This window comes from Populus trichocarpa, chromosome 1, assembly GCF_000002775.5.
Source record: "Populus trichocarpa isolate Nisqually-1 chromosome 1, P.trichocarpa_v4.1, whole genome shotgun sequence".
Lineage (NCBI taxonomy): Eukaryota > Viridiplantae > Streptophyta > Magnoliopsida > Malpighiales > Salicaceae > Populus > Populus trichocarpa.
Genome location: NC_037285.2, coordinates 48178031 through 48199567, shown reverse-complemented (window position 1 = coordinate 48199567; position 21537 = coordinate 48178031). Strand labels below are relative to the sequence as shown.

The 21537-nt window shown below is 36.3% G+C and overlaps 3 protein-coding genes across 3 annotated transcripts in view; 2 read left to right on the top strand and 1 right to left on the bottom strand.

Moving 5' to 3' along the window:
* LOC18096003 (uncharacterized) overlaps positions 1-9360 on the top strand; it is a 28729-nt gene extending 19369 nt beyond the window's left edge. Inside the window, exons 32-48 of the mRNA XM_006370679.3 lie at positions 203-386; positions 474-1206; positions 1313-1429; positions 2888-3158; positions 3722-3835; positions 3920-4003; positions 4887-4937; positions 5012-5191; positions 5274-5584; positions 5666-6025; positions 6114-6177; positions 6379-6525; positions 6742-6846; positions 6921-7031; positions 7110-7214; positions 7642-7711; positions 8047-9360. Of these exons, the coding sequence (XP_006370741.3) occupies positions 203-386; positions 474-1206; positions 1313-1429; positions 2888-3158; positions 3722-3835; positions 3920-4003; positions 4887-4937; positions 5012-5191; positions 5274-5584; positions 5666-6025; positions 6114-6177; positions 6379-6525; positions 6742-6846; positions 6921-7031; positions 7110-7214; positions 7642-7711; positions 8047-8741 (3702 nt within the window). The 3' untranslated portion in view covers positions 8742-9360. The remainder of the gene's footprint in view (positions 1-202; positions 387-473; positions 1207-1312; positions 1430-2887; positions 3159-3721; positions 3836-3919; positions 4004-4886; positions 4938-5011; positions 5192-5273; positions 5585-5665; positions 6026-6113; positions 6178-6378; positions 6526-6741; positions 6847-6920; positions 7032-7109; positions 7215-7641; positions 7712-8046) is intronic.
* A 2211-nt stretch (positions 9361-11571) lies between these two features.
* Positions 11572-15023, top strand: LOC7480363 (probable L-type lectin-domain containing receptor kinase S.5). Its single transcript, XM_002300501.4, has 2 exons — positions 11572-12958; positions 13909-15023. Exons 1-2 carry the CDS (start codon positions 11728-11730, stop codon positions 14724-14726), a joined length of 2049 nt encoding a protein of 682 aa, XP_002300537.1. The 5' UTR covers positions 11572-11727; the 3' UTR covers positions 14727-15023.
* Positions 15024-18121: 3098 nt separating this feature from the next.
* Positions 18122-19895, bottom strand: LOC7480362 (2-oxoglutarate-dependent dioxygenase DAO). The gene is made up of 3 exons (XM_002298957.3): positions 19501-19895; positions 18741-19056; positions 18122-18649 (listed from the first exon to the last, which is right to left on the bottom strand). The coding sequence occupies exons 1-3, from the start codon at positions 19830-19832 to the stop codon at positions 18404-18406; spliced, it is 894 nt and encodes a 297-aa protein (XP_002298993.1). The 5' UTR covers positions 19833-19895; the 3' UTR covers positions 18122-18403.
* Positions 19896-21537: the final 1642 nt, after the last annotated feature.

Genomic DNA, 21537 nt, shown 5'->3' with positions numbered 1-21537 from the left:
ACCATTGCATAATGGGTTAGAAACCTTCTATGGTCTAAGAATCTGTCATGTGATGCTCTCATGCAATAGTAAGAGCTGATATTTGAAACCATGGATGAGTCTTCAGCTGGTTGTTTGGAGTTCTGTTCATTTTTCATGATTTATTGATGTCTAAAGGTGGTTCCATCACTTACAATGTGATGTTTGTTTTCTTCTTTTTCAGTTGGAAACTTCTTTCCATCATATAGATCCTTCATACGACTTAGGAATGGAATTCTGTATTCATGGATTCAGACCTTCGACTTTGAAGTTTCCACGTGCAGAAACATTCTGTACAATGGCGAAGTTCAGTGGAACCAAGTTCTCTTTAACTGATACCGTTTCCTTTGATTCTGATTCATCTGATGGTGGGATATGCTTTCTGTTTTGTCTACTCTTGAGGAATTGTGTGGTTGAACAATTTTTCTAACCACTTTTGTGTAATGCTGTTTTAGGTCTGCTATGTGTTACAGTGGAAAAGATGATGGATGCATTCTCTGGTGCACGAGAACTATTCATTTATGTCCCCTTTTTGTTATATAATTGCACTGGTTTTCCACTCAATATTTCAGAATGCAATTCAGAAATGAAAGGAAGTCATTGTACTATCCCATCTTGTTATGTTTTGGTTGAAGATGAATGCCTTCAAGGCAGGAAAGATGGTCTTAGCCATTTATCTTTTGACCAGGATTCACATTTGAGAGCTCCTCATATTATCAGTTCAGGGAGTTCTTCTTCTAAAAATAACGTTCTTTTGTCCAGGAGGGATGCTACTTCGCATCTTGGGAGAGTTATTAGCAAACCTCTGATTTTATCTAGTTCCTCTGGACCTTTGCAAGAGCAATCAGACAAGCATGATTTAGTTTGTCAAAAGGCTTCTTTTGACAAGTGTTCAAGTACTGACTCAATTGATACTGGACGTGGAGAGGTTAAAGCATGCATGTATTCTCCCCATGGTGTTTCTTCTGCTAATGAAATTATGGTAAGAGTAAGTAGGCATGAATTTGTCATGGAAAATGCTTCCCATTCCACATGGTCAAGACCGTTTCTTCTCATTCCACCAAGTGGTTCAAGCACTGTTTTTGTTCCACAATCATCATCAAATTCTGCACTGATAATATCCGTGACTTCTAGTGATGTTGCTGGATCATTCGCTGGGCGAACCCAAGCTATTGCTTTCCAGCCCAGGTAATAATTTTGCCTTTGTTGTAAAAAGACAAAACACGCTCATAAGTCATGATTCTTATGGTTTAAGGTGCTTATTTCTGTTATTCATATTTTCATCATCCTGCAGATATATCATTAGCAATGTCTGCAGCAAAAAAATATGTTATAAGCAGAAAGGAACTGATTATTCAGTTCGTTTAGGAATTGGACAGCATCACCATCTTCACTGGAAAGACACAACGAGGTAGTCTTATCTTTTCTATTCACCTGCACGTTGCTGTTATCTTTAATTTAATTAAGTCATAAAAATCATTTTTTTTTTGTGAACAAGACAATTTCATCATTATTTCTAAACTTGTGGCAAAAGTATGAACACCTTCAAGCTATTTAGCAGGTATATAGCTGCCTAATTCCTAGTTTCAAGTTGTGTTAAGTCTTAATAAAAACAATACTGTATTTTTATGTTCGTACTTGGTCCGGTGATTGAAATTTGGGTCTATGGCCAAACATGCTATGGAACAAGATCTTTTTCTTTGTGGTTGCTTTTGGACCAGAGATTAAAGAGTCCAATTCTGTACTGCAACAAGGTGGTTAAGGTGTTTATGGTAACACTAGCCACTACTTTTCTGCGACATCTCACACAAAATATGATTTTTGACTGGGCAGAGTGGATGAAGGCTGGCTGCCAGCCCTTCCTTGTTTGTGATTAAAACTTGGTGTAGCATAGTAGAGTTTGGTTGAATGGTTGTTGCAAACTGAAGAAATAAGGGTGATAGAGCAAAGAAAAAACTGTTGAAACCCACACCACCACATCTATTAAGTACAACTTCAAATGCTCTAAAAGTTATTTAAAATATTTCATGCATTGAAAGAAATTATTTGCATGTTATTCTTATGCGAAGAAGAAAAATTAATTGAGTGGAAAATGTGTGAACCTTATTCATGAACTTCAAATCAAATTTCCGATATCATACTCCTAGATATCAAGTACATCCTTACAATGGAAAAAAGCAATTTACCTTTTGAGCATATAGAGGGAAATTCATTTTCAATAGATATTTTCTAAGTCTTTACATGTCTTTTGCTACACATGGTAAAAAAAATGAAAATGCTTGATGACTGTGATGAGCAGCTACGGATCTATTTGTTGAAACAAGGGTAAATCCTTGGTTGTATGGGCTGCTGATTTATTAAGCTTTAATTCATATTATGTAAACTTCAGTGAAGTGATTGAGCATAATTTGAGGTGTAGTACACAAATATCTGATAACCAATTTTAGTTGAGTTGATGAAACTATAGATGGGTAAGTGAGTAGCATCCTAATATCCTAGAGTTTCAGGTTAAGCAGAACTAGAAGGAAACATACTGTTTGCAACTTTAGCAAATTAGAGAAAGATAAAGAAATGCTGTTATAATGGATTGAATTCGGTGCCTTAGGTTGCATTTTGTTCTGAAATTTGCTAAAAGCAGCTTTCCAGTCTCATAAAGTCATTCTGAGTTCTTCTCTATCCTTCATGCTTTCTGTGGTAAATTTATCACTCAATATTATTTACCTGGTAAAATGAGTCTGAAAATCTTGATATATGATTCTTTCTTTAGCTAGTTTGCATATGAAGTGTGTCAACTCTATATTATATAATTTGTTTTCATTCTCTATCTCTTCTCTCACCTTTTACTTATTCCATCTGCAACCTGCTGCAGGGAGTTATTAGTTTCCATATGTTTTGATGAACCGGGATGGGAGTGGTCAGGCAGTTTCTTGCCAGATCATCTAGGTGATACACAAGTGAAAATGCGGAATAATGCTGGGGTGCTAAGAATGATAAGGGTGGAGGTACAGAATGCTAATGTTTCCGTTAAAGATGAAAAGATCATTGGAAGCCTCCATGGGAATTCTGGGACGAACTTGATTCTCTTGTCTGATGATGATACGGGTTTTATGCCATACAGAATTGATAATTTCTCGAAGGAGGTTAGTAGTGGGTAGTTGGCTCATTAATATCTTGACCGTATCAAATGCAATAGGTGTTTGGCCCGAAGGCACTTGCTTTTGCAAAGTAATATATGAATGCAATTTTCAAGTTTATGCAACTGAAAGAAAAAATAATTACATTAACTTTATTAGTGGGAGCAATTTCAAAATTTGGAAGAAATTCTGGAGCTAATATATTTTTATCTATCATGTGACCTTTTACTTGTCTGGCCGCATGTTTCCTTGTTTATTTTGATAGATTCTTTTGGCTTCTGTGGTGCTGCTTGCATTATGTGACTCAATAGTTAGTGTTAGGTTTTCTATAGCTGCAGATATGTGTCTTCCACCTACTATTGTATCAGACCACTTTTCATTAAAATGCTTTATTGTTGTGATGGTCGATTTTGGATTTTTCATTTAAGTTTGGAGAATGTCTTATTCTCCAGTTTGACCGTGCATTTTCTTCTTAATAGAACTTTTATGGAAAAGAAAAAATATAGAAACCGAACATGTTCTTGTTATATAATCTGGTAGCAGTTTTTTATTGCACTTCTCCTTTGCAGAGGTTACGGGTTTACCAACAAAAATGTGAAAATTTTGACACAGTCATTCACCCTTACACTTCTTGCCCATATGCATGGGATGAACCCTGTTTTCCCCATCGTCTCACTGTTGAGGTATGTTCTCCTTACCCTGAAGAAAAATAATGATAGATGCTTATGGGTTGCGTAGTACTGATTTTTTTAATTGAAACATGCAAGGTTCCTGGACAGCGTGTCATTGGGTCCTATGCTCTTGATGATCTGAAAGAGTACATACCAGTGCAATTGAAGGCAACTGCTGAGGTATGCCCTTTTAGACCTTATTTACTGAGTCCTAGACAGCACAAATACTGATTTGGAATGATGTTATCATTCAGTCTTTTTTTTTTTGTATTACTTTGCAATGCAAGTTGCATTGTGGACAGAATAGTAAACAGCAGAAGTAAAGTCCAAAACTAAGTAATACTGTCACAGCAAAATTATCTTCTGTTTAAAATAAGAACAACGAAAGCAACAGGCAGAAAAAATCACTTTTACAAAAAGTCTTAGAAGACAAAATATACCCTACCGAATTCTATACAAGGGGTTGCATCAGCCCTCTCATGGCAGCCCCCAGTTACAAATAAACCATTCTTATCTCGGAAGAATAATTTCTTCCTACCAGGGTGAGAGGAAATTTACTTCTACCTGCATGTGTCATGATATTAAATCATTGTTGTTTGGCCACATTAATTGTGCTGTTATAGTATCTTCGTTCTTTTTACTTCTTTAGCAGAGGGTGGCCTTCAAGATTTTCTTAGGTAACAATTAAGAAAATGGGGTGGGGCTACCTAGGGATCAAGCCCTAAGGCCCCATTTGCAGAATTCTCTGGAAAACTCAGTTTTGTGCAGACCTCTCCTAAGCTTACAAGAGATTTTTTTTACGAAGAATCTGATAAACCTTCTGTAAAAGAAAAGAGAGGGAGATGAACAATCAATCTAGATTAGAGAAAGAAGTGATTTATAATCTATGAAAGCTTTGTTGTTGGACTACAGTACTGGAAAAGATAATTATGCAGGATATATGTTCATGGTTGTTATCTGGCCTTGTAGGTTTGCTTGTTGATAGCCGTCTGATAAGTTGCTTTATTTCACAAGTTTTTGCTTTCAAAAAACATGAACTTGATTTTTCAGTTTTTGTTTTCAGAAGCCGGAAAGAACGTTGCTCTTATCTGTCCATGCTGAGGGAGCAATAAAGGTTTGTCATTCATAGTTTTGCTAATACAATGCATATGCATTTTATAGTGCAATAACCGTTTTCTTCTGCTTCAGGTGCTCGGTATTGTTGATTCAAGTTTCCATGTTTTGAAAGATGTTAAAGATCCATCACCTCCATGGTTCCGAGAAAAAACTAAACATGAACAGAAACAGAAAGATGTATTTTATTACAAGGAGAAATTCTCGGTCACTATTCCATATATTGGTATCTGCTTGATTAATTCCTTTCCACAGGTAATGGACAATGAACATATGTTTTGACAACTAACTCACACATGCTGAAAAAGTTTTCAAGGCCTCTTTCTTTCTTTGTTAGGAACTGCTCTTTGCCTGTGCACAGAATATTAGCCTTAATCTTCTTCAAAGTTTGGATCAACAAAAGATTTCATTTCAAATCTCGTCATTGCAAATAGATAACCAGTTGCAAACAACACCATATCCTGTTATTCTGTCCTTCAATCAAGAATACCGAGGCAGCACAGAGGGCCAGAGAGTCAAGGATGACATTGCTAAATCAAAGAGTGATAGAGTATTGCAAAGATCTCGTGAGCCTATACTATCACTCGCTGTAGCAACTTGGAGGAAGAAAGACATCTCCTTGGTTTCATTCGAGTATATAAGCTTAAGGTGCCTGTCATCCCATCAAATTTGTTTGAATTGTCGGGCTTTTTTTATTCTGATTCTTATTAAAATCAGTTGAATTTGCAGAGTGGCAAATTTCCGCCTTGAGCTTGATCAAGAAGTTATATTAAGATTGCTTGACTTCTATAAAGCTGTTTCTTCAAGGTTCCAGAGCAATGTCTTGCCATTTTCAGATCCCAAACACCCACCTCTTCTATGTGATGGGGGTTTCATTCATGCTCAAACTCGTGAATACTTCAAAACAATAGACAGCCAGCTGCTTGGAATCAACTTATCTTCATTGAGCAAGAGTCAAATTAATAGTGCAGCACTACCTCCAGTAGTTCCAATTGGAGCCCCCTGGCAACATATTTCCTTTTTGGATGGAAGACAGAAGAAGATCTATGTAGAACTGTTTGATTTGGCCCCCGTCAAGTTTACTTTGAGGCGAGTCGCAAACTACACTTGCTTTTACTTCAGCTCCGCTCCCAATCTATGGTGTACTGACTAAAACCACAATATATTCTGTGCACAGCTTTTCTAGTTCTCCATGGATGCTGAGAAATGGAATTCTTACATCAGGAGAATCTCTTATTCATGTAAGTGATCTTTTTGTCCTTCCATTTAAGATTTATTGTGAAACATTCTTAATGTTATTTAAGTTGACTGTAAATGAATGGATGTTTGAACGAAGTGGCATAAGGCATTGGTTTCGGCCAGTTTTATAAATTTTAGTATGTTTTTCTTTCAAGCACATTTGCTATTAAAAATATGGTTATGCTATTTGCTATTAACAACAGAGAGGACTTATGGCTCTTGCTGATGTTGAGGGAGCTCGAATTCATCTCAAACAATTCAGAATTGAACATCAGATGGCTAGTTGGGAGTCCATGCAGGATATCCTCATCCGGCATTACACTCGTCAACTTCTTCATGAGATGTACAAGGTAAACGGTGTAAAATGGTTTTGTTGGTTTGTCAAAAGTGAACAATTTTTCTACACAATTTCTGCCTGACTCTGTCAGACATGATTTCACTCTATTATTGTTAAGATCAATTATAATTTTATATCAGTTTTTTTCATTTGGTAGCTTTACAGCCTACCATGTTGCCATAACTTAATATCATTCTGTCCGCTTTCCTTATAATTCTGCAATATGCAGGTGTTTGGTTCTGCGGGTGTTATTGGTAACCCAATGGGATTTGCAAGGAGTTTAGGCCTTGGCATAAGAGACTTTTTATCTGTTCCTGCCAGAAGCTTTTTGCAGGTATAAAGCTTTACAAATTGCTTGAAGATTACACTGTGCATCCTTGTGTTGATATTTGGCTATTGCTTTTACAGAGCCCCACTGGACTGATAACTGGCATGGCACAAGGTACCACTAGTCTTGTAAGTAACACAGTCTATGCTTTAAGTGATGCTGCCACCCAGTTCAGTAAAGCAGCTCAAAAGGTAATTCTACCCCTGCTAGTATCAAAGCAAATCATTGCATGGATTAAATTTACTGACAGAACAATTGATTGCTCATAGGGTATTGTTGCATTCACATTTGATGACCAGTCCGTTGCAAGAATGGAAAAGCAACAGAAAGGTGCAGCTTCACACAGTAAAGGTGTGATAAATGAAGTCCTTGAGGTATATTGTGTGATAAAACTCGTAATTGTCTTCATGGTAGCTATTCAAACAAATTGTCAATTGACATTACCAGACCAAATTTTATCATGGAATTCTCCATGTCCATCAGAACTGAGAAAAATAAAAGCTTAAATTTTTGCATTGATAACAAACACATTGAACTCCATTCAAAAGTAGTCACTCTTGCATTTTTTTTTTAAATGGATTTACACAGAACTTACCATTTATTGTTAATATTGGGTGGACCTTCCTAGGTGAAACTTCGATACTTAATGTATATTGCACGCACATTGGTTCAAAATTTTATGAATGCTTAGTACTAATGCTTCTCTTTTCAAGGATATATAAAAATAAAAACAAAAAAGAAAAGAAAAGAAAGAAGTGAAATGATGAACAAAATTTTTAGTGATATGCTTGTTGAATCCAGGGGCTAACAGGTCTCCTTCAATCTCCAATAAAAGAAGCTGAGAAACATGGTCTTCCAGGTGTCCTCTCAGGTAATGCATGGCAATTATGCTTTAAATTTCAACTGTTTTTAACATGGCGAGTATCATTGTTATAATTATCTGCTGCTCAGACATCAACGACGTGCAGACTCTGGTATAAAGTTGTTCAAATTGAAAAGCAGGCTGACCAAACTAACCTCCTCGTGATGAATTTTTTGAATTGTTTGGTTCGGTGTTATTAAAATCAAGAAGTTGCTGAGATCAGTTCAACTTCAGTGTCAAACCAATTCACTGAATCATGTATATGTTCTCTAGGGAATGTAGTTTGCCTTGTTTTTATTGTAAAACATTTACAGTGCTTGCTTGCTGCAATTTCTTTTGCACAGGAATTGCCTTTGGGGTTGCAGGGCTTGTGGCAAGACCAGCTGCTAGTATTCTTGAGGTTACTGGAAAAACTGCACAGAGTATCAGAAACCGAAGTCGGCTGTACCAAATGGGACCTCAATGCTATAGGGTCCGGCTGCCTAGGCCTCTAAGTAGAGAACTTCCTCTGAGGCCTTACTCTTTGGAAGAAGCAGTTGGAACTTCAGTGCTTATGGAGGCTGATGATGGCTTGTATCTCAAGAATGAAGTTTTAGTGATATGCAAATCCCTTAAACAAGCTGGTAAATTTGTTGTTGTCACTGAGAGACTCGTGTTGACTGTTAGCTCTCCTGGTTTGGTAGATTTAGGAAAGCCTGAATTTCGAGGTGTTCCCATTGACCCGGAGTGGTTAGTAGAGTCAGAAATTAGTTTGGACAGTGTCATCCATGTTGATGCCGTGGAAGAGGTGGTACATATTGTTGGAACCCGTTCAGATGCCTTACTGAAGCAGAACCAGCACCAGTCAAAAAAAGGGGTTCTGACACGAACAAAGAGCTGGAACAATCGAACTTCTCTTCCACTTTCCCTTACAAACTTGGAATTGGCATCCATGAACGATGCAAAGGAATTGTTACAGATTTTGTTGTCTACGATTGCACAAGGTAAAGAACGTAGACTAGGCAGTGGATATGTTCTACATCGAAGTAATATCATGTAAAGAGGAGCGCTTGTGAGAATATAGGGGAGCTTCCAAGATCAAGATACTAAATCATGCACGCAGATTAGCTTATTAAACCCAGAATTATTTCCTTCAACGAGTTGAGCAAAGCTTGTGCTCCTCGCCGGAAACAAGATTCCTTAGGAAGAAATTTGTTCATCTAAATCTACTGTCAGAATCGGTACAATTGTATAGTGGAAAAGCTCCTGTTTGTTTGTGCATAGAAATTTTGTCAAGAAATGCTTGAATGCAAGCAGTATCTATGGATGACATTATCGATAGCAGTGGCAGTGGTGGCTGTCATGGTGATAGTTACGACCAAGAGAGCTTGTCTGTGCATAAGGGCATGCAATATCCCTAGTGTGCTTTTCATCAACCACAGCATTGCCTTCCCCCTCCTTCCTTCAACATTGTCCAGCCTTCCTCCATGACAGAACAAAAATGGAGAAAATCCTGGATCGCTTGTACATTCCATCTGTACATTTTGTAGAGTAAAATAGAATAATTTTCAATTTTTTTCTTAGCTTAGCTTGATATCTATTTGCCTTTAATGTTTGAGCACCACCCATTCATAGGATTAAGCAATGACATATAATTAAAAACAAAACAGTACATGATATTTCCTGGGATAGTGTCCTCCCCTCAGATTCATCATTCATTCTGGAAAGACAGCTGGTAGAGGTGGTCTGATTGGTATCTCCTTGGATGCCAGTAATACCCCATGAAGACAAAATCATATATTGCCCTCTCAGTTTCACCATTCGTTCTGGAAAGACAGGTGGTCTGATTGGTATCTCCTTGGATGCCATTAACACCCTATGAAGACATGTCCTACTCTGCAGCTCAGCTTTTAAATGCACCAAGCACTGTTTATGGAAACAGTAAATTTTTAAGACTAGGCCTTACAGCCAGCTACTATAAAACTTGTCTGATTTGGTGAGCTAACCAAGCTATCTGTTAACATGGAATCTAGAGTCTAGTTTGAGTTGAAAAGAATAACTTGGATTAAAGTCTTGGATTGGTACATTAAAATTATAAAAAACATTAAAAAAATATTAACTAAAGAAGTACCGTAGAAGTTATGCCAAGCCGCCGTCATGTGTTTTACGTTTGAATGCAAGGGGTGATTAACATCACTTCAATTTTCGAAACATGATAGAATTGTGGAATATAAAACGAATACAATTACCAAGTCCAAGGTGAGAAAAAAAACAGATTCTTTGACATTAGCCCTACAGTGTGACATGCACTGGAATATATATATATATATATATATATATATATATATATATATATTCCATTTTAGACAATAGAAGGCTCATCTCCATTCATATAGATCAAATGCTGCAAACAATTCTTACATGCATAAATTCTCTATATACTCTTGGAGACTTGAGAGATGCGATGAGTTGTTTTGTTTTCCATATTATATTTCCAATTTCAAATCTAAAATAAAATAATAAAAACATTTGTATAGTTTATTGTGTGTCCACACATGACTCAAGTGCTATGCATTTACTCGGTTCCCTTTACAAAGCAGCTCATTATCTGTAAAGAGAAATGCCACAAAGGGAATCAAGATTGCTTTGGCACCAAAAGAAGATGGCAAATTGAGACTAGGCTGGCGACTTTGGTTTTCAATATAATTTTTCTCATCATCTTGTGATGTAAGATAGAGGAGAGTTGCATAATTTTATATCAAGGGGAGTTTCTCTATACAACTTGGTCAAAATCAGCATCATTACAAGAAGTTTAAGATACTCAGTTTAAGAATGATCCCTCAACTTTTGATGCCTTTTCAAACCAGTCTTCCAAGTTTAAGAACTTGCAATTCTACCATCAAACTACCACTTATGCCTCATTTTGTTGGTGATGCCAAGAATTGTTAAGTGTTTTGCTTGCAAATTATTTCATAAGGTGAAGCAATCATGCTTTGCTGCTAACATACAACTCACTCCTCAAAATAATTAGAACAATTAAAGAAATGTTTAGATAGTGCTTGATTAGTCTTGAGAAAGAAGAAACAAAGATAGACAGTAGAGCCATAAATTCCTTGCATGTCCACAATTAGCATATGGGCTAGTTGTGGTTTGTTCTTTGAAAATTACTATAATACATCTTATATTTTCACATGTTGAGAGTTTTCTTCATTAATTAAGTAGAGGGTTTGAGAGATCCAATGCACAAGACATCCATCTGTTCATGTAATCCAAGTAAGAACACATCATGAAAATGAAAATCATGATCTAGAGTGAGTGAGGTATTGAGAGGTATCAATTGGCTTTTTGTCACGGTCCATGATTAATTCAAGCAAATGAGAGGGAAATAAGCAATTCATAGAACATATAAAAGGGATTTTTCTAATACAGATTACAATAAGTTTTGGAATAAATTTAAGTCATTTTAAAAAAAAAGATAGGAAAATATATATATTTCTATTATTCTTTTTTTTTTCTATCTTGAAATAATAACTAAACGCTAATTTTATATATAAAAAAAATATGGTTAAAAAATACCCTTGCTAAAAAAAAAATTCATAGAAGGAAAAGGTGATTTTTTTTTCTTAGTTATCCGATATTTAATTTTAGATTTGTAAAAAAAATAAATACAACTTGTATAAATTAATTTTATGATCTTGGTATAGTGATAGCAAATAAAAAGAAAAATGGATTTCATCTTAATGTACAAAAAAGATTACATGATTGTGATAATCATCATGTTAAAAAAACAGACAAACAAATAAATAAAAAAAGACAGAAAGCGACAAAGTCCATGCATAGCTGCTTCAAAAGGAAGTTCTAACGCGTTGGAGTAATCTTGCTTTAATTAATTTTTTATTATTGAATTATTGAGCCTCATATGAAAGTTCCTGTCTAGATGCTATACAATCTACGAGAAAATTTTCTTTAAAAAATACAGGTGGTCTCCAAATTTTGTTTTCTTGAGCTGGAGCAAGCAAGGAAGCAGCGGCAGCCAAGCCATTTTCATGGATCTTCAAGCAAGCATTGCTATCATCATTTCTTTCCTGATTTTTGCTTTCTCTCAAGCTCAAGACTTGCAACCTTTCCACCAAGAATATGGTCCATTTAACGAAACTTACTATGGCATCTTTGAAGTAGAAGAACCCGCCACAATCAGCAACAGTGCCCTTCAGATTACTCCTGATTCTATCAATGGCAACTTCACTCTTGCGAACAGGTCCGGCAGGGTAATGCTCAATAAGTCCTTTACCCTCTGGGAGGATGATGGGGTTGGCGGCGCAAGGGTGGCTTCTTTCAATAGTTCTTTTCTTATTAACATCTTTCGGCTTAACAACTCCATACCTGGAGAAGGGTTTGCCTTTCTCATAGCTCCGGACCTTGAGCTCCCGGAGAATAGTAACGGGCAGTATCTTGGTCTGACCAACTCGACTACTGACAACAATCCCTCCAATGGCATAGTTGCCATTGAGCTTGATACTGTGAAGCAGGAATTTGATCCTGATGATAACCACATGGGCCTTAATATCCACAGTGTCATTTCTCGGAAAACCGTTCCCCTTGTCAACTTGGGCATTGAAATTGCCCCTGTGGGAGGCAGGAATCATATGGTTTGGGTTCATTATTATGGGAACAGTAAAAGAATGGAAGTGTATATGGTGGAGGAAGGAAAAGGCAAGCCTGCCACGCCGACTCTCGCCGCAGAACTTAACCTCAAGGAACATGTCAGACCGAAATCTTACTTCGGTTTTGCTGCATCCACAGGCAGCAATTTCCAACTCAATTGTGTCCTCAAGTGGAACCTGACAGTAGAGATGCTATCTGATCCGGTTGTAAATGGTAGTGGTAGAGATAACAAGAAGCTGATAAAGATCTGTGTAGGAATTGGGGTTGCTCTATTTTCATTTCTGCTGATAGGGGTAGGAAGTTTGGTCTACTATCTCCACAAGAAGAGGGCAGCATCGGACCCTAAGCTGTTACGTGCCCTTCAGAGCTTGCCCGGAATGCCGAGGGAGTTCCCGTTCAAGGATCTGAAGAAGGCCACCAACAATTTCGATGAGAAGCATAAGCTTGGTCAAGGTGGATTTGGTGTGGTCTACAAAGGTGTGCTGCCAAAAGAGAACATCCAAGTTGCTGTCAAAAAGTTCTCTAGAGACAACATCAAGGGTCAGGATGATTTCCTGTCTGAGCTTACTGTCATTAACCGTCTCCGCCATAAACATCTAGTCCGGTTACTCGGTAAGTTTTCTTCTCTCTTGCTATATTTCACATCTACCTCTCTTTGTTTCTCCTTTTACGTTTTACCACGTGTCCATACAAAGTCTAGATCATATCATTTTCTTTGTCCTGGTGAACATTTTTTTACATCTTGAAAGTGAAAATACTCAATTGTTTTGAAAATATAGCTTGATATTGAGAATAACAAAAAGGGTTTGCGAATTACAAGGTTTTCACTGTAGCCAAGTTCCAAGAAGGAATCTTAGCACATGCTGGTGCAAAATGTTGTCTTACAACTTGGCATGTGCCTGGTTTGGAACTGTTCAAATTTTGAACAACCCTTTTTTAAACATTCTGTTTGTTAGGTAGGCCTACAATTGTTGATTTCATCACAGAAGTGTAGCAATAGGGCTGTTGGTAAATCTTTTGATGAAACTCGGTAGAGACTCGTGATGTTTGTTGGCAGATCATTCTCCTTGTAATTTACCTTTTCTGCTTTTGTTTTGATCATCTGTAACATTTAATTATTGGTTTCTTTTTTTCTTTTTAAATTCTTTTAACGTTCATTTTTTCAAGTGGATCACACTTTTGAAAAGAAAAGGCTGTCAATAGCTATATCTAATTTAATCATGTTGCTAAAATCTTAAGAAATGCTCGTGTGAACATGATTTGGCATCCTTTTTTTGAGTAAGAGTGAAAAAAAAAGAAACCAAAGATTTTGCTTTCAAAGAGTCTAAAATGTAGAGCTACATAACTGGAATTTGGAAATTTGAAAGGACCAACTACCCACATTGCCACATCCATGACCAAGTAAATGGTAGTGTGCGTGTCACTTTCATGGGTTGCATAGCCAATTTGGCTCTAAATCTTCAATGCAACAGTCTTACTGCTCAATCCATGTTCATACTTCAGTATAATGTGGATCTTAATTAAAATGGTTTCTGATAATAATCTTGAAATTCATTAACTAGGCTGGTGCCACAAGAATGGGATGTTGCTTCTAGTGTATGACTACATGCCAAACGGGAGTTTGGACAATCACCTATTCCATGAAGATGAGGAGAATACCATCCTAGGGTGGAACTTAAGGTACAAGATCATATCAGGTGTAGCATCAGCTCTGCACTACCTCCATAAGGAATATGATCAGACAGTGGTGCATCGCGACCTCAAGGCTAGTAATATCATGCTGGATTCTGAGTTCAATGCTCGATTAGGTGACTTCGGTCTGGCTCGTGCATTGGAGAATGAGAAGACATCCTATGCTGAGCTAGAGGGAGTGCCTGGAACCTTGGGCTACATCGCACCAGAATGCTTTCACACTGGCAAGGCCACCCCCGAGTCTGATGTCTATGGCTTCGGTGCAGTAGTTCTAGAGGTAGTGTGCGGTCAGCGTCCATGGACCAAGATTGGAGGATTCCAATTCTTGGTGGACTGGGTCTGGTCACTACATCGCGAAGGGCGTATACTAGAAGCTGTGGACGAAAGGCTGAACAATGACTATGTTGCTGAGGAAGCACAGAGGCTGCTGCTACTCGGACTAGCATGTTCCCATCCGATAGCAAACGAAAGGCCTAAAACACAGGCCATCTTTCAAATAGTATCCGGGTCAGTGCCAGCGCCGCGCGTCCCTCCTTTCAAGCCAGCATTCGTATGGCCAGCATACGACGGCAGCATCGACTTCGACGCTAGTTCAGCTGGGACAACTCCCATTACATCTGGTTGGACCCCTCAATACATCAGCAGGGAAAGTGAAGGATACACGGACTCTCCTGTGAGACCTGTCTAGAAGCTGCAAAGTGCCATTTCTAAATCATCCTTTTATTTCTTCTTCTTCTTTTCTCTTCACATTTCTTGGCAACAAAAGGGAAGCATCTAAGATTTCAATACTGCAAATTACTTGTTCTTTTTGCCTCTTTCAATTTGATTGACCCCTTTTTTTTCTTCTTTTTTTTGGTCATTGTTGGAAGGGGAGACCGAGTAATTGTGTAAAAAAAAAAAAAATTTAATCCACAGAATTGTAAGAATTTTCTTCCTTATTTCCACCAATATTTTGTGGATAATCAAGCAACACTGGATTTGCCCTTTTCCTCGCTTTGTTTCAATTAACCAACAGAGATCCAAATTCATTGACCCTCACAATTCAATGTTTGAACAGTCAAGTTGTACTAATTCGGCATCGTTTACACCCCGTTCCATAAAAATTTAATTTTTTTGTTATTAAAAATTAATTTTTATATATATTTTGGATCGTTTTGACATGTTGATTTCAAAAATAATTTTTAAAAAATAAAAAAATATATCATTTTAATGTATTTTAGCATGAAAAATATTTTAAAAAGCAATCATAACCACACTCTCAAACAAGCACGAGTCTGACCCTCGAAGATCACATGGAAAAGAAAATCTAGCCAATGCATCCAAACCACAAAGTCAAGGGTAATAAGACACGAGTGTTCAAGCTTAAATCAATTAAATATGTTGATAAACTTGAATTTTTAACTAAGTCAGCCATAGTTTTTCATTTTATTTTTCTTAATCTGGATCGAGCGATATTTTACAGCTATACAATTAAGTGACAACGGTTAATAACTATTAAGGGGAGAATAATGTGATTTTTTTAATAAATCATTATGAATTTATTGATTGAATTTTTAAAAAAATTTTGGGATTGATGCAGATTTACCTCCGAAATTATAATCCAGGCTGACCCTGAGTGTTGGACACTTGATTGCTTTGACTTTGTGTTCTGGTTTGGATGCTTTGGCTTAATTTTCTTTTCCTTCATGTGATCTTCAATGACTTTGTGTTCTGGTTTGGATGCTTTGGCTTTGAAGGGTCAGACTTTGACTGTTCAAACATTGAACCGTGAGATTCAATGACTTTGGATCTCTGTTGGTTAATCGAAAGAGAGAGGAAAGGGGCAAATCCAATGTTGCTTGATATTATCCACAAAATTAAATTGTTTTTTTCCCCATTATCACTCGCTCTCCCCTTCCAACAATGACAAAAAAAAGGGGGTTAAATCAGATTGAAAGAGGTAAAAAGAACAAGTAATTTGCCGTGAAAGCATGCAGGGAAGTAGAGAGAAAGTCAGAAGGCAATGCTGACTATTTGCATCAGTTACAGTATACTGGGAACTGATAGTTTCTTACAACAAGATCACTTACTGTGAATAAAACCAGAACTCAATCAAATTCATAGATGAACATGATCTTTCTCCTTAGTTAGTTATTATTTTCAAATTCATGTTAACTTGTCTTTCATTCAAGATTTGTATTGAGTTTTATATGTTCTTAAAGTCAAGTCAAACACAATTATAAATATAATAAAATAGGATGAGCGTGAATAGTGAGTCATATTCATATAGTTTTCTAAGCATGATATACTGTTTTTATTTGCGGCTCACTTGGCTAACGTATGACGCTGACATCGTGAAGGTTGCGGGTTCAAGAGTTTTTGCTGGCAATATTTTTTTTATCTCGTGCGTCTAATCTATTTTTTTTATTTTTTTTTATTTTTTTATTTAATATTAAATTAATTATGAATTAATATTTATATTTTTTATTATATAATAAGATAAAAAAATAATTTAACCCAATAAAATTCATAACCGAAGTTATGTGTTTAATGGGTTACTAGGGTGAATATAAATTCTTAGCTGATCTTTCGCTCCCGATTAATTGGCGATTTTTCTGGGTGCTTGAATTGAATTGTCCATTCATCGCCGATTCTTTTCTCTCCGATTGAATTGCCGATTTTATCTAAAGATCTCCGGTTAAAATCCCAGACCCGATTGTTTTACGGTTATTTCACGGTCAAATACCAAGTTTTCACATGCTGCCGAGCAATTTCCGATTTTTTGACATCCCTCCCGATTAACTACTCCCTTCACGGATAATACTCGCCGATTTGCTGTTGATTATTTCGCAACAACCCCACAAATTTCCGAGGTATTAACGATTATCAGTCAAAGCAGCCGATTAATTCACATAATTGGCCAAATTTTTGCGTGCACATTTTTGCCATAATAGATGCACTTGAATTATTATGTTCAAAGCTTTTCTTTTTTAAGTTACTTTTTTACTATTTGTAACTAGCAGTTTTTTTTTTTTCAACCTTTTCCTTTCAACAATTGTGTGCATATCAAAGATCAAGTAGAATGTGGTGCTATTAATGTTGCTCTTATTAATTAATTAATTAACAAAATCATTGTTTTTTTTTTTCACGAATTAACCCCGTTAACTTATTTTGTTGAGATATCTTTTGTGATTAGGTTTTTCTTTTTAATTTTATCTTTAATGCATAGATTAATTGAGAATTAAATTTTATATATTGATTTGTTTTCTACAAGGTTATTTTAATCTCTGGCTAGAGTCAAGGGTTATGTGGATTGCCCCGGGTCGTTTTTGTTCTTTTTTAATTATTTATTTTCAATTTCATCCTTCAATATTGGATTGATTGGAAATTGAGTTTCATAATTTATTTTGATTTGCTTTCTATTGGGTTATTCTAGTCTCATGATCCAAGTTCAACAGGTTAATCTGGGTTGACTCAAGTTTTTTATCCTTTTTTTATCGATTTTTTTTTTCAATTTCATTCTTCAACATTAGGTTAATTGAGTTAGTTTCAATATATTTTATTTATTTATTTTCTATGAGGTTATTACGATCTCATAATCTGAGTCGTAAATTTTACATGTTGACCTAAGTTGATCCAGATCGATCCAATATGTTTTTGTCTCAATATTTTTTTAAAAAAATGTTAGCCTTGATTTTTTTTTATTCAAATTATGTTTTTTTTCTAATTGTTTAGGTTGTTTTTGAATTTGTAAAATAAATCGGGTCACATTAGATAAATCCCTGCATGATTTTTTTTCTTGAAAATACATTAACAATACCTAAATTTTTTGAAATGTTTTAAAAAAATTTCATCCAACCTGCATAATAGAAGAACCGATAAATAATCTAGTGTCTTCTTAAGATCAACTTGCAAATGCTTCTCCAAAACCTCTTCCTCATTTCCTTAATCTGAAGATCAATGCAGTAAATGTGTTCTAAGTTGTCTAAACCAATTCTTCTTCAGAAGTTTGGTTGTTCAGACAGAGAGAAACCCAGCACATGTTGCTTAGGCTGCAATTTTCAGAGCACTTCCATGTTGAGAGCTAACAAAAACATTGTATGATGTCGAACAATACTTTCTTGTTTATAAAATTCTTGAGATAAAATCCTCTCTCTTTTCTGTTCAAACACAGGAACATTGCAAATCTATGGAGAATCAAGCATACTTGTATTACTTAGTTTGCTTGAAATCATGACATTCAGTTCAGGTAATGTCAAAATCTAAGAGATCCCTTCTTTACCAAACTAGAAAGGTAAAGCTAAAATGATAGTCATTCCAATTTATTTTGTGTTACTGGCAAGTGCAGCAGTTCTTCAGGCTGCAAATTGCTTGCTCCTTTATTTTTTAGGACTTGATACGTTTAAGTTCAAGGGCTTCACCAGCCTGCAATTTTGTGGTAAGTCTCAGCTTTCTGTAATCTTCATAAGTGAAAGGGACATAGAGACGAGGGTGTTCAGAGTCCACAAGTTCCGGCGGAGCTTCCACTTCCTCATCGGAAGCCAGCAGGAATGAAGCAATTGAAATCCGAATTGTAGCTTCCTTGCATTGCACTCGATGCTGCACGTTACGAAACCTCCCATTGCTCCATGCCTTTGTGACATCAACAAGCAGCAGCTTAAGAACTAAGAAGCCGATTTACTACTAATGAAAAGGTAAACAGATACAGGAACTCTATCATTACCTTAGCAATGTCTCCAAGATTGATCAGGAGGGTGCCTGGCACCGGATCAACAGCTACATACACACCAGACGGGTTCATCACTTCAAGCCCTCCAACATTTTTATCATCTTGAAGGATAGTCAGGAACCCAGAATCTGTATGTATTTGGACTCCAGAGGAGCCTATAGTTTCAGGGGTGAAGTTGTACTTGTTGATCCTGAACTGGCAAACCCATGACTCAAAAAAATCACCACTTAACCCTAAACTTTCAGCCAACTTTCGAGCTACATCCTTGGCCACCCCATGAATTGCCTTGGCATACATCTCTATAACTTCTCTGGCAACAACAATTGCAAATAAAAAATAGAATATAATGTGTAGAAATGACATTAAAGAAACCAAGTTCATTTCAGTAAGAATTTGCTGCTGAAACTCCTTGTAGCCAGAAGTTTGAAAAGATTTCTAAACATTTTAGTTCAAGATAAGAGCAATTGGCCCCCATTCAGAGAGGCTACAAGATAACCCAAAAAGGAAGTGGAGCTGTCTTGTCAATACTAGCATCCAAAGTGATGTAGCACATCTCACTCCATCATAAGGGTTCAATCTACTGATTCTAAGGATTTTCTATCATAAGATTGATTTTCAGAATGCCTTCTCCAGTAATAATGATGATAGTTCTCATTTTACCTTCCAACAGCCAATTGTTTTCAGCTTTAAGAAACTTAATGAAAATGAAGTGAAGAGTGGTACAAATTCAAGACAAATGAAAGGAAAAAATTACCTTTGGTAAGAAGAGGCATCCAATTGGGAGCAGAAAGTTTCCACAGCCTGTGAAGACCCCATATCATAAAGTCCCAAAGCCTCGTAAAGAGGGTTGACTTGGCTTGGTGCCATGTAGCCACTCCCAGATATGACATCTAAGTTGCGCTTTTTCACATCGAAGGGCAGGTCTAACAATGATCTCACAACCCTCTTCATATCTGCCATGAGGGCCAAAGAGATATTGTGATTCACGAGCCTGAAACAGCCCCACTCTTCACATGCTCTTCTCAGTTTCTCATACTGTCCTGGAAACTCTTGCAGATCTATTGTTGGGACACCACTCTCTCCCATCTTTACTTGTGATAAGTCTATTCTTGATATATATATATAAAGGCCTTCCACTCTTTAGCAAGCTGTGTTAGAACACGGCATTGACGCTTATATAAAATTAAGGATTTGCTTTGCTTAGGCAGACATCATGTGGACAGACTTCACATTTTGTTCCCGACAAGTATGAGAAGGCAAGGTAAAATGTTCATATAAAACAAAACAATGACATCTTTATGCTTGCCTTAGCATAGCAAGATGCCAAGAGCAGCTTGCAGGCTAGAGCAGGAAAGTATTGTCTTCAAAAACTTTAGTTGGAAATTAATCATACCGTTCTGCATAAAAACAAAACAAAAATGACGGTGCAAAAAGATGGAAATATAATGGAATTCATAGTACTCAAATGACAGTAAGAAAGGTGTGCTTCTCATTTAAGTTTTGGATGGGCATCAAAGCCATGCGATCAACTCGGATTAGGCGTGTTTCTCATTTAAGTTTTGGATGGGCATCAAAGTCATGCGATCAATTCGGATTATCCAAGAAAGATGAACTGAATATAAGGCAAGCGAAGTAGGTAGAAATGCAATGTACAAGACCATAACCTCTGTCTCGGTTCATCAAATTGCTCAAAAACATGCCCAAATGAATCACTTACACAGGTCGCGGGGGATATCCAGGGAGAGAATATTTTTCTTAGTCATTATTATTTTATGATTTCTAGTTTGTTTTGGTTGGTTTTTTAATTTATTTAAGGAGTTGTATACCTCTTAAAAATCCAGACTACATATGAGTTATTTATATAGTAATAAAAATATGAATTAGAGTTTTATGTGACAACCTCATTCGGCTTCAATTTTATCTTTCTAGTTTGTTATTTTCTAGTATGTTGTTTTTATTTGCATTAGTTAGTATCGCAGTTCAACGATTCTAGTGTTTATTTGCTTGTTGTGTGTTGGAATAATCATAGCTAAAAGAGGTGGCAGTATAGGATGTGCTTATGTATGAGGGGATGAAGAGATTCCCCCTCGTGAAAAAAACATTCAAAAACCGGTGATAGAAGACATGTAGAGACAGATTGCAGAATTTAAAAGAGGTGTTCATGAGTTGGTAATGGATTATATATATAGACAAATTGCAAGATTAAATTGTTAGATGACAAAGGTGAGGAACCCTGGTGATTGTGAGAAGAGTGATCTCGGATCCATAGTTAATTTTGAGAACCTGTTTCAAAGACATGACGAACCAGATAGGAGGCTCGCGCTACACCATAGGCTAGTCTGAATTTTGTTTTGACATGGAAAAAAAAGATGTTATAGCGCACAAGCATTCCTAAAAAAAGCAAAAAAAAAATCAAGACTTAAGTTATTAACTTGATTGAGTTTAACAAACTTGAATAATCTAAATAATACGAATAAAACAAAATACAATGATAATAAACAAATTGATAAAAAAAAAATTATGAAGCTCGATTATTAAACAACTCAATATTAAAGGGAGAACCTAAAAAAAATAAAAAGCACAGAAAAAAATTTCAGTCAACTTGGGTTAACCCGCTAACCCTGTAATCCTGGGCATAGGATTGAGATAACCTCGTAGAAAGGAAAGAGAAAAAAAAAAGCATAAAGACCAATTCCCAATAAATCGAATGTTGAAGGAAGAAAATGTTGAAGATTATAGTACAATTAAGATTGATTGGACCTGATTTATAGGATGTAAAAACAAAAAGTCA